Source organism: Amaranthus tricolor, chromosome 5 (assembly GCF_026212465.1).
Source record: "Amaranthus tricolor cultivar Red isolate AtriRed21 chromosome 5, ASM2621246v1, whole genome shotgun sequence".
Classification (NCBI taxonomy): Eukaryota; Viridiplantae; Streptophyta; class Magnoliopsida; order Caryophyllales; family Amaranthaceae; genus Amaranthus; species Amaranthus tricolor.
Genome location: NC_080051.1, coordinates 27,709,971 through 27,723,630, shown reverse-complemented (window position 1 = coordinate 27,723,630; position 13,660 = coordinate 27,709,971). Strand labels below are relative to the sequence as shown.

General features: G+C 32.6%; 2 protein-coding genes across 4 annotated transcripts; one reads left to right on the top strand and one right to left on the bottom strand.

Moving 5' to 3' along the window:
* Window positions 1–3,791: 3,791 nt before the first annotated feature.
* Window positions 3,792–9,403, top strand: LOC130812661 (protein NETWORKED 4B). 3 transcript variants are annotated; one of them, XM_057678212.1, is made up of 3 exons: window positions 3,792–3,946; window positions 4,309–4,411; window positions 7,631–9,403. In XM_057678212.1, exons 2-3 carry the CDS (start codon window positions 4,324–4,326, stop codon window positions 9,220–9,222), a joined length of 1,680 nt encoding a protein of 559 aa, XP_057534195.1. In that variant the 5' UTR covers window positions 3,792–3,946; window positions 4,309–4,323; the 3' UTR covers window positions 9,223–9,403. The 3 variants fall into 3 exon arrangements, with proteins under 3 accessions (XP_057534195.1, XP_057534194.1, XP_057534196.1); XM_057678211.1 differs by having other exon boundaries at window positions 3,792–4,023; XM_057678213.1 differs by having other exon boundaries at window positions 3,928–3,946; window positions 4,302–4,411.
* Window positions 9,404–11,260: 1,857 nt separating this feature from the next.
* On the bottom strand, window positions 11,261–12,088 carry LOC130812662 (classical arabinogalactan protein 26-like). Its single transcript, XM_057678214.1, has one exon. The coding sequence runs from the start codon at window positions 11,966–11,968 to the stop codon at window positions 11,576–11,578; it is 393 nt and encodes a 130-aa protein (XP_057534197.1). The 5' UTR covers window positions 11,969–12,088; the 3' UTR covers window positions 11,261–11,575.
* Between the last annotated feature and the right edge of the window lie 1,572 nt (window positions 12,089–13,660).

Below are 13,660 nucleotides of genomic sequence, written 5' to 3'. Positions count from 1 at the left end.
CTTCCTCACGACAGGCACCAGCAACACCGGCTCAACTCCTCCCTCCAAGAGCAGCAACTGTTGTGTTTACTTCCCCTAACCAGTAGTAGCGGTTGTTTTGCCCCCCTACCGTCACCGTGCTCCATCTACGCCACCATCACTACAACAATTAACTATAGTTTCACTCCTTTTTCTAGTCCCACCATTGTAAGCCACCTCTTCTTCCCTTGTTATGATTTTTACTTGTTTCTAATTGAAATTTTAACAAGTTTATGAGTTTTGTGTTGATGATTTTTTTTATTCTAGTAAACCTTATTATGGGTAAGAGTTTGATGGTGTCTTTATAAATAATGATTGTGTGCTATTTTGATGGTGTCTTTGTAACATTCCGGGCCCTCGGACCGCTGGTGACTACTCATGGAGACTGTAGACTGGCCCCACAAACCAACACAAGTCTTTTCAGGGCACTTTGGCCTCACTCTTGCGCACCCGGGAATACTTCCTAGGAGGTCACCCATCCTAAGATTGCTCCCACCAAGCACGCTTAACTGTGGAGTTCTTAGCAAATGGGCTCCCTAGAAAAGAAGATGCACCTTTTTAATATGAGTAGTCTGTCAATTCTTTTCAAGCTAAGTCTGGGGTATTACAGTCTTAATACATGAACAACCTTATTTGTGTTGAATGTGGGAGTTCTGTTAGGCATGGTAATTTCAATTGGCCTTGTTGAAGTTTGTAAGGCTATGAACTTAGTGTCAACTTGTTGATAGACATGATAGTTATTAAAATTACTTGTTATGATGTCTTGATTATAGTTCTTTCTAATTTTGGAGAATGTAATAAATGATATTGCGATGTGATAACTTTAAGATTTGTCATTATCATCATATTAGCACTATATTAACATAGTAAGATTCAAGTGTGATTTGTTATTTTTTTAGGTAACGTTAATTAATATAACTCGAAGATGATTGATTTAAAGGAACGATTTACATAATCCTTTTAATCTTAAATTGATGGAAAGACTTGTGTTGTTGTTGAGTTAATGATCATGACTTGTATTGAACGAAATGTGTGCGTGCTAGAGTAATCGGAAACTCATATTGAATGAGTAATAGTGGTTACTTTAGCTTTTGGTTGGTATGACAAAGTAGATAAATGGACTTATTAGTTCTACTCTTAACTCATATAGGTGCCACTTCATAAGAGGAAGGTAGAACTTTAGTTGGTGATTTTTTTTTTGTGTGACTTTTTGGTCGCGGGGACGCTTACAGGTACGTACACGCAGTAACTAACCCTTATATGTAATTTTCTTTAAGATATTATCATTTATTGTGATAATATGTATTGCATTGAAAATATGAGGTACTAGTGAATACACTGTATATGACGAGTTATTGACTATGAATTCCATGCGCTTAGAATAGTTTAGAAAATGAGAGTGTTAGTAGAAGGCGGGGACCACCCCCTTATTTATTTAAGACTTGGATTGTGCCTTACTTGGAGTTAGAATGACTCCTTTATAGGTGAATTTCATAATTTTCTTGAGTTGCTCAGTGGATTTCGGCGTTCTGCTATCCCAGGGCACTCATTAATAGTCGAACGCGGGAGTTATTCCCATTTGATAAAATATTAGTTTATGATTAGCTGGCGTGATTCAACTGGATTATGTCCGGTTGATTTAATAATCCACTAGGTGAGATCCGACGGGATCACCGTATGAGGGGTATGAGCATACTTTTGTCATTGGGCGTCGGGTGGCCGATACCGCCCTTTGACCGAGGTGTTACCATACGAGCCTTGCATACCCCAATATATAGGCCTCTTCACTGGATTAGTATCCCAGTGTGTTAGTTTTTCCTGAAGGTAGGACCCAAGAGGGTCAGCTAGAGGGGGTATGAGCTCATACTTTGCCATGGATGCTGGGTGGCCGATAACACCCTTGGCCGTGTCACTATGCTATGAATTGGAGAAAAGATCCACTAATAGAATGTTACTCATTGATAGAAAGTTTATTTATTCATAAAAAGCTTACACATTGATAGAACGTTTACTTATTGATAGAAAATCTATTCAATGATAGTGTAGTTTATGCTAGTGGGAAGTGCACCTAAGTTAAGTTACCTCAAGGGAGTTACCATTCCAAAAGATAGACTATGATCACATTTACTTTATAATAGACAAGCTCTATAGGGTCATGTGTTAGGTAGTTTGTTAATGTCTTGGTTAAGTTGATACAACCCGTGTTTTACAAGAGTTTATGTTTTGAAAAGAGGAGTGTGAAGACCTGCATTCTACCAAAGAACACATGGTTCGGGTTGGAAAGGACGTAATGAGATTAAGAAGTATAGGTGGATGATAAACGATTACTATTTGTGCTTGTGTCTTATGAAAATATCTTATGTTGTTTTATAACATAATGTTATCTAGTAGTTGGCCTTATTATATTTGATGCTAGTTTTTGACGCGAACGTGGTTGTGTTTATGTTTGATTGTTTGATGTCTTTCTATGATTGTCCTGCTATGACACATTGGCCTTTGGTTTGATGTCGAGCAGCAGGAGGATCATAGACAGTTGTAGCAGGTATTGGAGCTTCTTTTGCATTGCATTATGAGTGCGAATCATAACCTGTGTCATACCGTTATTTTTTGATTTTGTAGTTCTTATTTATCTTTTGTAAATTTTGATTGTATTTGTTTTGTTATGAGGCCTTGTGTCTTTCTTTGTATATTTGTATTTTCGCAGCGTAATTTATAACTTCATATGGTTCTAAAGAGTTAAGTCATTTTAAAACGCAAGTGTTGACATTGGAACCACGATCCATGCTTGGCATGTTAATCTAAGAAGCCGGCAATGAATCATTCCGTTGTGGTGTGAGATTTTACAAGCAATGATGCCTTAGATTAGTTTAATGTTTTTTTATTATGCTAATTGCTCTACCACATGTTCGAGTTTTAGCAGAGATGCTGCCGAAATTTTCACTCCACCTTTTTAAAGTTAATCTTTAACATTTATCTAAATTCTTTTCCTTTTCTTTTTATGTAACACCCAAATTTCTTCCCGTCCTTCACAATTTTAGTTTCGTTTAAGGGGTTGAAAATTCAGGGGTGTTACATGGGCCCTGGGCACAGGCCCACTTCGCTCCCTCACTAGACCGACCCTGAAACCATCTAATGCTCATGTTTAATAAATTAATAGGTTGAAACAACTTATTGTTATGAATAAACTATTTTTGAACAAACTACTTATAACAAATTTAAAATCTGGTTGTCAAAACAGTTAATAAAATCAGCTGGTTAAATTAGTTTGCCAAATACCTCCATCCATTATATGCACTTTTTAATGTTTTTCTCATTTATCATATCCTACCCTAAGTAGAGAAAAATATAAATAAGGTCTTGAATTATTTTCAAAAGCCAATCTCCTAATAGACTTTATGAGAGACGTTTCTCGAGCCGAGAGACTCTTTGACTGCACTCTACTCTATGAGTATGAGCTATCGTCTTTATTTCCTCTCTAGACCCAACCATAGTTTTTTATGAACGGGATACATTAAATATAATAATGATGATGACTACTCAAGTTCAATCCAATCAAAAATAATCTCTCAAAAAAACCATGTCTCACAAAAAATTTTGAAATTCTAACTTCCATTATCATCTAGCCATTTCTTTGCGTGAGTCACCGTATAAATTAAAAAAAATTCCATCAAATATAATTAAAAAGGTAAGATATTAAAGAAATTAAGAAAAAATAATAAAATAATAAGAATCCCGTTAGATTTCAAAAGAGTCAGGCTCCTATAGTAATACGTGTTAAATTTTCATTGGCTAAAAAAGTTGGAAAATGGAAAATTGACAAAATATTTAAGATAATGAAGACTATTGTTTCTTGTTAACTGTGCACTCACAATTTAAATCTCTCAACTCTCATTACTCAAACCATTACAACACAACCTGCATTCAACAGGTAAGAAAAATAGACAGATAAAAACAAGAATATTCAATCAAGAACACTCTTTTTGCACTTAACAAATTCAAATTCAGGTTCTTAATTTCCTGTGTTTTTCTGGGTTTTTGTTTAATTTTTTTGGGTTTTGTTTTAATTTATGTTTAATGCTTTATATCTTTGATTATTGTTTATTTTGATAAATCTTCCACATACTTTATGCGTATGGTTTGTCGTCTTTTATTTTCCCTACTCTTATCATAGTTTTTATGAGCGGTATATCAGAGCTGATAAAAAAATGATTTTCGATGAGTTTTGTTTGAGGAATTGATGCTAATTAGGGTTTTTTTTATTTTTGTTGATGATGAAATTTGAGGAAAAAGAAGAAGAGAAAAAAAATGGAGACAAAGAGTCAATCCCATTGTTGGTGGTTTGATAGTTACAACTCTTCTAAGTGTTCTCCTTGGCTTGAATCTACTCTTACAGGTTTTTCTCTCTTTCCTTTTTTTTTTTCCTTTTGTTTTGGGAAAAAGAAATTAACTTTGATTATATTACTAATTTAATTGAATGCTTCTATATTTTTCTGGGGTTTAATTTCAAGAATGTATAATTTTTCTGTAGTTATTGTGGAGTGTTGGACTTTTAAGTCTCTGTTTATTCAAATATCGTACTAATTGAGTTTGAAGATGTAGAATGTAAGCAAATTTAAATATAAAAAACTCGTGTAGGATTTACAAATTAAGTTGGTATTCAAATTTATTTGTTTTGACTTGGTGAAAGCTTTTCATCATCATCGCTAAGAGTCTCCTCTAAGATAAAGTCTTAAAAAGGATGAAAAGAAGGCATATTAATACCCTCCACTTGATAAATGAAAGATTTTGTGTTGCAATTGTTGAGAATAAAATTTGGGAAATTAATTTCTTTGATTTTTAAAATTTTGATGAATAAATTTATAAAGCTAAACAAGAACAAATAGTCAATATTATAATAAAAAGGGTGGGAATAAATAGTCTATGCAAGTTTAATTTATTTTATTACTTTAATCACCTACATATATTATTTTTAATGAAAACCTCTAATTTATGGCGTCTTCAAATTTAGTAGTTATAAAATGGAGTCTTATCTACATCTTTTTATCAGATAAGATTTTAAATTCGATTCTCACCTAATTCTTCTCTTTTTATCTTATTCTGCAATAATAGAATAGAATAAAAGAATATGATCAATCAATATTGAATTCACCTCATTAGATGTGATTAATTTCTTAATGGATAATTATGATTTGTGTTCATTTATGGAAAATAATCAAAGTTTACGATATTGAATAAGACAATTAATGTTAATGGCACAATTAATGTTGATTTCACAATCAATGTGTCACGTTCATAATCCTTAGTGGAAACTGAAAAGAGACTAAAGTGTGGAAGAAAAAAGTGAAGTCGACCGTTGAAGAATTTAAAATTTGTTCACTTGTGAATTCAAATTGTGTTGACTTTCTAATGACTAATGAAACTAGTTCTTCCTCAATTCGTCACAGATTGATAATTTTTTTAATTTTGGTCAAGTCTCTTTAATTTTACAATATTTATATTTTAACTTATGTGTCTATTACTTTCTCAAATTTTTATCTATATATATTCTTTTAGGGAAATTTCACATAATTACATCTAGTTTTCATAAAACGCCAGTGGTAGCATTTTTATAAGATTTTTCCACATAGTAGCATTTAGTTTATGCACTATCTAACTGTCATAGCATTTTCTGTTAAGTTCTTGTTAATTTCCGTTTAATTCATCATTTTGTATAATTTTTTCACATGGTAGCATTCAGTTTTTGCTCTCAAATGTTTAATTCACCATTTTAACTTTTAATTCACCGATTAATTTATCAATGCCCTTAAATGCTGTAACAATTAAGTAGATATGTATAAGTGCTTGGAATGTACCTTTTGAGCTTATAAAATGTGCATTTTGAATTCTTTATTAGTGTTTGTAATGCATCTTTTGAACTTTGTAACGCCAATAATTTGATTAAAAATAAAATTGTTACAACATTTAAGGGCGTTGATAAATTAATCGGTAAATTAAAAGCTAAAATGGTGAATTAAACATTTGAGAGCAAAAACTGAATGCTACCATGTGAAAAAATTATACAAAATGATGGATTAAACGGAAATTAACAAGAATTTAACAGAAAATGCTACAACAGTTAGAAAGTGCATAAACTGAATGCTACTATGTGGAAAAATCGTACAAAAATACTACCATTGACGTTTTATGAAAACTGAATGCTATCATGTAGAATTTTCCATTTTTTATTTGCTCACTTTTGTTCCTATACGATTACACGAACAATTGAGTGATTTCTATTGATTTTTTAATGCTTGTGCCAATTGTTATTAGTACAATATCTTAGAAACAAGTGTAGTATGAGAAAATTTAGAGGTGTTCAAAACAGACAATTTAACACGACTTTAAAATGAATTTAATATTACGTAAAAATTAATGTGGACACAATAATCAATTTTAAATCGACTCGAAACACGTAACCCAAAATCGATCCGAATGAACAACTAGACAAATTGAATAGAGCCATATAAAAAATGACGTGGGTTGGCCTTTTCTTTCTCAAATTTGGATGATTTAACATGGAATTGTCTTGCATATATGCTTTTGAACAAGGATAGCAGTACCCCATTAAGTGGGCCACTCCTTTTGTTTGCTTTGCATGTTGTTGCACTTTTTGATGTTATCACTTCTAAATGAGCAAGTGGTTCTTTGTGCTGTACAGTATAATACAGGGATAATTATGTTCTCTACGTTAGATTTTGAATTTAAATGTAGCATTCTTAATGAGACAGAATAGAGAATTACTAAGTGCGACACGATAAATAAGTAATGTTTTTGAGTTATTTCTTATTGATCTTGTTGAAGGTTCAGTAAAATGACCCTCTTTCGAATGCCCCATTGCTAAACTAAATTAAATTGAATGTATTTGATCAAGTAATAAAATCAAATGACAAATCACTTGAATATGACTAGAAATTAGAACAATGTGAACATCCCATTAAAGATTTTATTTCATAATTGTATTTAATGAAAAAAATAAAATTTAATGAGGTTTGACAAATTATTTTTGGTTAAATCATAGATCATAGAGAAATAAAAAGTTCAAAAGCAATTTGCAAGTTTGATTTGTATCGACTAAAATTAAATGATCAAATGATGTTGATTTGGAGTATATTGATTGGCCCGATAACCCGATATGTAGTTTTTTTGGGTAAGCTACCTATCAGGTTGTTCAAAACAAACCCGATAACGAAATATTTACCCGACCTTATAATTGAATCTGACTTGACCCGACTTCTAATTGAATTTAAAATTACGTAAAAATTAATGTGGTCTTAAACCCGATTTTAAACCGATCTGATGACCCGAACGAACACCTCTCTATGCTATATTTAAAAAGCTCTTACTTTAATTTACGTAATGCCTCGACGACAAAAGAGCATTTCTGCTTTAAATTGTTAAGATTTGTCATGATTTAGTTTTTTGTAAGATAACCACTCATGTACTCACATGTGTTTGATATCGTTTTACTTATGTATTGATTGTATTGCTATGTTGTAGAATAGAACTACATATGAAAAAAATAAGCTCTAAGCTTGGCTACTCTTATGATTTAATGTGTCACATATAATGGCAGAACTTAATGAAAAGACAAAAACAATGTTGAAGCTGATTGAAGAGGATGCAGATTCATTTGCACAACGAGCGGAGATGTATTACAAGAAAAGGCCTGAACTTATTAGCATGGTCGAAGACTTTTATCGCGCACACAGATCATTAGCAGAACGATATGATCTACTTAAGAGTGATCGAGCTGTTCGTGTTAAGTCCGCTTTGAGTCCCTCCCTTTCTTTGCCAAACGAGGAATGTGTGTACGTGCTTGAGTCCATGAACTCTGTGAAATCGTTTGATAGTTTCACTGAGGCAACCTACAGTTACGAAGAGGTAGCTGAGTCTGAGGTAGATGATCCGGAACAAGAAGAGGATGGTGCACAAATTGAGCAGGATGGAGAGGAGGTTGTTAAGTCGGGTGCTGAATGTGGGGCAAGTTATGATGAGTTGATGATGTTGAGGGAAAAATTGGATGAATTGAGAGAAGAGAATGAGATTCAAATGAAGATTATAAGGCGAATGGAGGAGGAGAAAGAGGAGCTAGTGACGCAGTTATCGATTAACATCGGTGATCTTAAGGAGCTGAGGAAAGAAATGGATGTTATTTGGGATGATGATTTGGTAGTTGTGGTGAAGGAAAATAATGAATTCTTGGTGTCATTTGATGAGGTTACGAAGTTGAAGGATGAGATCGAGAATATGAAGGTTGAGATGATGTATCAGAAGGAAGAATTTAAGAAGAAAGTGGATGAGGTAAGTTATATAAGGGAGAAGTTTGAAGATGAGCATACTAAAAATAGGTATTTAGAAAATGAAATTGTAAAACTGAGAGAAGAAATGAGAAGAGCAAAGATAGGTGGAGACGAAGAGAAGCAAGAAGTGATTAGGCACTTGAAAAACGCGCTTACAGGAAAAAATATGGAGGAAAAAGAGGCTATTGTGCAACAGAATAATGAAATAGTCGAAAATTTTCAAGACAGAAGCGAGGGAAATAGGCAGCTAATGGATGCACATATATGTGAAGATGAGGAGAAGCAAGAAGCAATTAGGCACTTGAAAGATGCGCTTATAGTTAAGGGTATGGAGAAAATAGAGGCTATTGTGCAACAGAAGGATGAAATAGTCGAAAAACTTCAAGAAAGAAACGAGGGCAATAGGCAACTAATGGATGCACATCTATGTGAAGATGAGGGGAAGCAAGAAGCGATTAGGCACTTGAAAGACGCGCTTACAGGAAAGGATACGGAGAAAAAAGAGGCGACTGTGCAACTGAAAGATGAATCAATCGTAAAAGATAAGGAGAAAAGTGACGCGATTAGGCAGCTAATGGAAGAACTAGCGGAAAAAGATATGGAAATAAGGCAAGTAAGTGTAGCTATGGAGAATAAAATGATGAACGCTCTTGCGGAGAAAGATGAAGAGAAACGCGAGGCGATTAGACAGTTAAGTGCAGCCATGGAGTTACTTAGGGAGGAGAGTAAGTTTCTTAAGAAGTCATTAGTGAGTATTTCACCTAAGAAAAGCACTAGACCTGATTTTCATATGTTTAAGGCTGTGAATTTTGGTAAATTATTTAAATTTACATCTAGTAACCAGACTAATATCGTAGCTCTATAAAGGTAAAAACAGACATTCTTGAACATATTAGTATTTCTAGAACACAGTTTTGTTTCTGCGGACATAGATGGTCTGAAATCTAAGTTGTATAATTTATCCTAAAAGTATACAAAAATATAGTATAATTTGTCATGGTATTCTGTATATTACTGCAGTCTGTATTGCATGCTGATTTGTGTTATGAAGTATTATAGTATTTATATTCCATTATTCATCCTTTTGAAGTAATCTACTACTATAGAGTAATTTTTTTTATGTCCATTTCATAATGTTCCTTTCAAGTGGATAGGACAAATCAAAAAAAAAAAAAAAAAAAAAAACATGAAAGGAGTTTTATATTGATATAATGTTCTTTGGTTTTAATTTACAATGAACAAAACTAAAATGACTCATGAAATTATGTGGACTTTTTATGTGAAGTTGTAGGTGATGTTTGTCACCAAAGGTACCCTACCTCTTTGTTATCACCAACAGACAAAAAAGTAAAATTGTGTATATTTGACACCACGTACCTTGCTTAAGTGACATTGACTTGAGGAAGTTGAAGTAATGAAATAGAATGGATGATAATAAACTACGCACCTGTCCCACTCAATTTGCCTTATTTTTCATTATAATCTGTATTAATATATTTTTCTTATTTTTATTTTGAGGTATAATTCCACCACTTTTATTTTCTATATTAACTTTTTTTTTAAGTACATCTTATTTTAACCCACTATAATCAATTTTTTAATCTTGGCGCCGAAAGCAAGCAAATGAAGCTATTTGGCTCAGCCAGAATTATAGTAAAATAACTCATTGATTTAATCATTTACAAGGTAAGTCTAGGTAATCCCACTTTAGTGATAGTCAACACTACCAAGCGTCATTATCACACTGATCGTAAACTACTTATCTCTTTTGGTAAAAGTATCATCTTTACCATTCAACCCTCCCTAAACCCTTTAGACTCCATCTAAGTAGCAATCACCTAACTACATTGGGGGCAGTGACACCAAGGAGATATTAGTTAGAAGAATTCAACTATTTTCCTACTAGCAACTATTGGCATTATTACTTTTTTGACAAAATGTGAAAATATTAGGTAAATCACAGGATGTGAAGTCACACCTAACAATTTTATTAGATCTCATGGGTCATGGCTTACAGCCTTCAAGCCTCCTATTAATTTACCTATATATTCCCCCAAGTCCTTGTGACTTCACAGTAAAGATGCCTATTGTACCCCTTTATAGTTTTTAAAACTTGAAAAAAGCCTATTAATCAGCTACTTTTTGGAGGAGACTAACAAAGTAAACACAAAAGATCCAACCTTTTTTCATTGAATTGGCACTAAAAAGATCCCAATTCTCAACTATTGCCCCATCATTCACCTTCAGAAAACTACATTAAAGTATCCACCCATTAACCCCATTATTCATTAATCTTTTCCACTCCTACCAAAATTATCAAAAATTTGTTCCCCTTACTTTCAACTCATTTCAAGTTCATCATCATCCTTGTAAGGAAATTACTCTAAATGCCTAAATGGGTCGTTTTGGTAATCGGTATTAAATGGTGGTAATGAAAATGATTTATAGTGTAAACTTACATGATATGTATTATGTCATTTCCATGATAATAAAAATTTAGTCATAAAAAACTCTTTCACATTTGTCATGATAATGAAAATTTGATCATATGTATCATGTCATTCACAATCTTACATTATCACTTAATACAACATATTCAAATGATAATACAATGAAATGAATATATATTGTGAAGAAAATGAGATTGTTAAAATAAAATAACATTAACTTATCAAGAGATATTCCTACGAAAATTACATCAACTATTTATTATCATTCCCCACCATTTAATACTATTCACCAAACAAACAAAAATAGCGAGGAATCCTAATCTAGACGGACTTAAGCCTAAACTAGTTCTAATACCAAAAATAAATTTTGAATTTGCTCAATGTGTGAAATACTCATACAACCAAATGATATGTAATATGTTTATGTAACCAATATATAATAGTAATACAAAATTCAATAATTAAGTTGACAAATCATATCATATCAAAGCCACTAGTATTAAATCTATTAATACTTATATACCAACTTTATAAAAAGTAATAAGCTAAACAATACAAAGTGGGATAGAAGAATCAAAATTTTTTTAATTCTGCTGGTACAATGAGTCAGTGACACTAACACACCAGCAATTAGAATACCTCAAGCTGGATTATCACTGCATCTGTACTGAACCAATTCGACTGCCGTTTTTTCTGGGTGTTATGTTACACATTACACAATTCAATATGGATATCGGGTTTGAGCTAGATTTAAGATTCTCCCCTGATTCATATAAAAAAACCCAGAAACAGCAATGCAAGATTGAGCAAGAATGAGAGCTTGAAAGCAAGAGCAGAGGATTCGGGCGGGGCGGCGGTTGGGGAAATGGTGAATTCAGGATGAGGAGTTGATAGAGAGTCAGGATTAGGGGGACTTGGACTAGAAGGAATGATGGGTAATGAAGAATCAGCAGGTGGGTTTGTGGTAGTTGAAGGAGTAGGAAACAGAGGAGTAATATCAGGGGATAATGCAGGGGATTGAGAAGGAGGGAGAGAATCTGGTAATACAGTTGGTTCAGATGCTATTGTTGATAGTTTAAATGGTGTTTTGTGCGATGAAGTAAAGGAAAAAGTGGAAGTTATTATGAAAATGATTGTGATGAAGGGGTTTAAGGAAGCCATTTAATGGTTATGGAACTGAAATAAATGAAGTGTCTAAGAAAAGGGAGAGGGAATATAGGAGGGATTTAATGATTTGTTTGGGGAGTTTAAGGGAAAAGAAGAGGGGTAATTGAATGATAGGTTGGATGATGAATGTTAAAGTAAGTGGGATCTATCTTTAGTGATAATACAGCTTGGCATGTTTCACTAAGGGACAAGTTTCATATTGTATGTATAATGTAGCTTTTCCTTTTCAAATTTATTTGTTTTTTTGTTTTATTATACTGGTGTAAAAATACGATTTCGATTATGGTCGTGAAATATATAATGTGGTTAATATGGATGATTTTACGGTTAATGCGGCTTATATTTCAGTCGCGGTAAACTTAAGACTCTTTATAATACGATTGCGATACGTTGATGCGGCCTTATTTTTGTATTATAGTTGTGGGTATTATGAATTATGAGTTGTATTCCTTATTCCTTAGTAATTGCGTACTTTGTCCTCACTATTTTTTTTTTCGTTCTAATTTGTTGTGTTTTTTCAACCTAATTTCAACTTCTTCATTTAGTTTTAGAATACTAGATTATATTTCTACTAATTTAGTGGGCAATGTATTATTAAATAAAAAGGTGACACCTTTTTTCAAAATTTCAAACCAAAATTCAACAATTTATTTTAGAGTAACTTAAGATAGAGATTGTAGTCTAGTCTGAAGCACCCCTTGCAGAGTTATTGATTTTTTTCTAAATTCCTTGGTTTGTTTGATCAATAGGAGTGCCGTCTTTGATAGAGGGTTAAATTCGATCTATAATGGATTTCGGCAAAAATAGAGTTACAATTTTACAAGCGGCATTTTAAATCCTACATGATAGCATTGATGAATTGAGATATTGGCACACTCTAAGCTCTGGGCACTAGGCAAATGTCTACCTTGCCTAGATTTACGAAACGACCCTTGCAGTAGCTATAATTGATCATGTTTGCTTATTGTTAAGTTAGTTGCAGAAGCCAATAATCAATGGAGATATCTAATAAAATTAGTTATTAAGTGATAATCAGATAAAAAATGAACTAACAAGTTAAAAGTCAACAGAAAAATACGCATTAAACAACTTTTCATTTTAACCCAAAAATCAATTAAAAAACAGTTTTTTAAACTATTTTACTTACCAACAAACTAAAAGTCCAAACTAACCCACAAGCCGGTGGAAAAGCTAATTACTAAATAAAGCGGACTTATAATGTGACACTATTTTGGCCGATTGCATACGCTTGTAACTGGCAAGGTACATAATGTCGATTTATAATGCTGGAATGTGTCAAAATATGAATAATGCTTTGATTTAGTGGGCTACATGTTGCCCATTCTCTGAAAATCAGGATTCTGATCAAGCAAGCAATACAAACTAACAACAGCTAGTCTCTTGAGAGTTCGTCTCTTTAAAAGACGTATCTTAAGCCCAATTCATTAAAAATTAATGTCTATTTACCGTATTTTTAATGTCTATTTATATTATCCTTAATTCTGATTTATCGTATTCTTAATGTCTACTTATATTATTTTTAATTTCTATTTATAAAATTTTTAAAAATATATAATAGGCCAGCCCAATTAGAGATTGTCTCTCACAAGAATTTATAAATTAACAACTCTGATTAGGTAAAGTTAAAAATATAAAGGATCCAATGTGATCATGATATGATAATTG

What these genes read in the sequence shown, in the direction of transcription:
- LOC130812661 (XM_057678212.1), top strand. Translation starts at nt 4,324, where the DNA reads ATGGAGACAAAGAGTCAATCCCATTGTTGGTGGTTTGATAGTTACAAC. An exon ending in GCTTGAATCTACTCTTACAG is followed by an intron (nt 4,412 to 7,630) that starts GTTTTTCTCTCT and finishes ATATAATGGCAG; the next exon opens with AACTTAATGAAAAGACAAAA.
- LOC130812662 (XM_057678214.1), bottom strand. Translation starts at nt 11,968, where the DNA reads ATGGCTTCCTTAAACCCCTTCATCACAATCATTTTCATAATAACTTCC.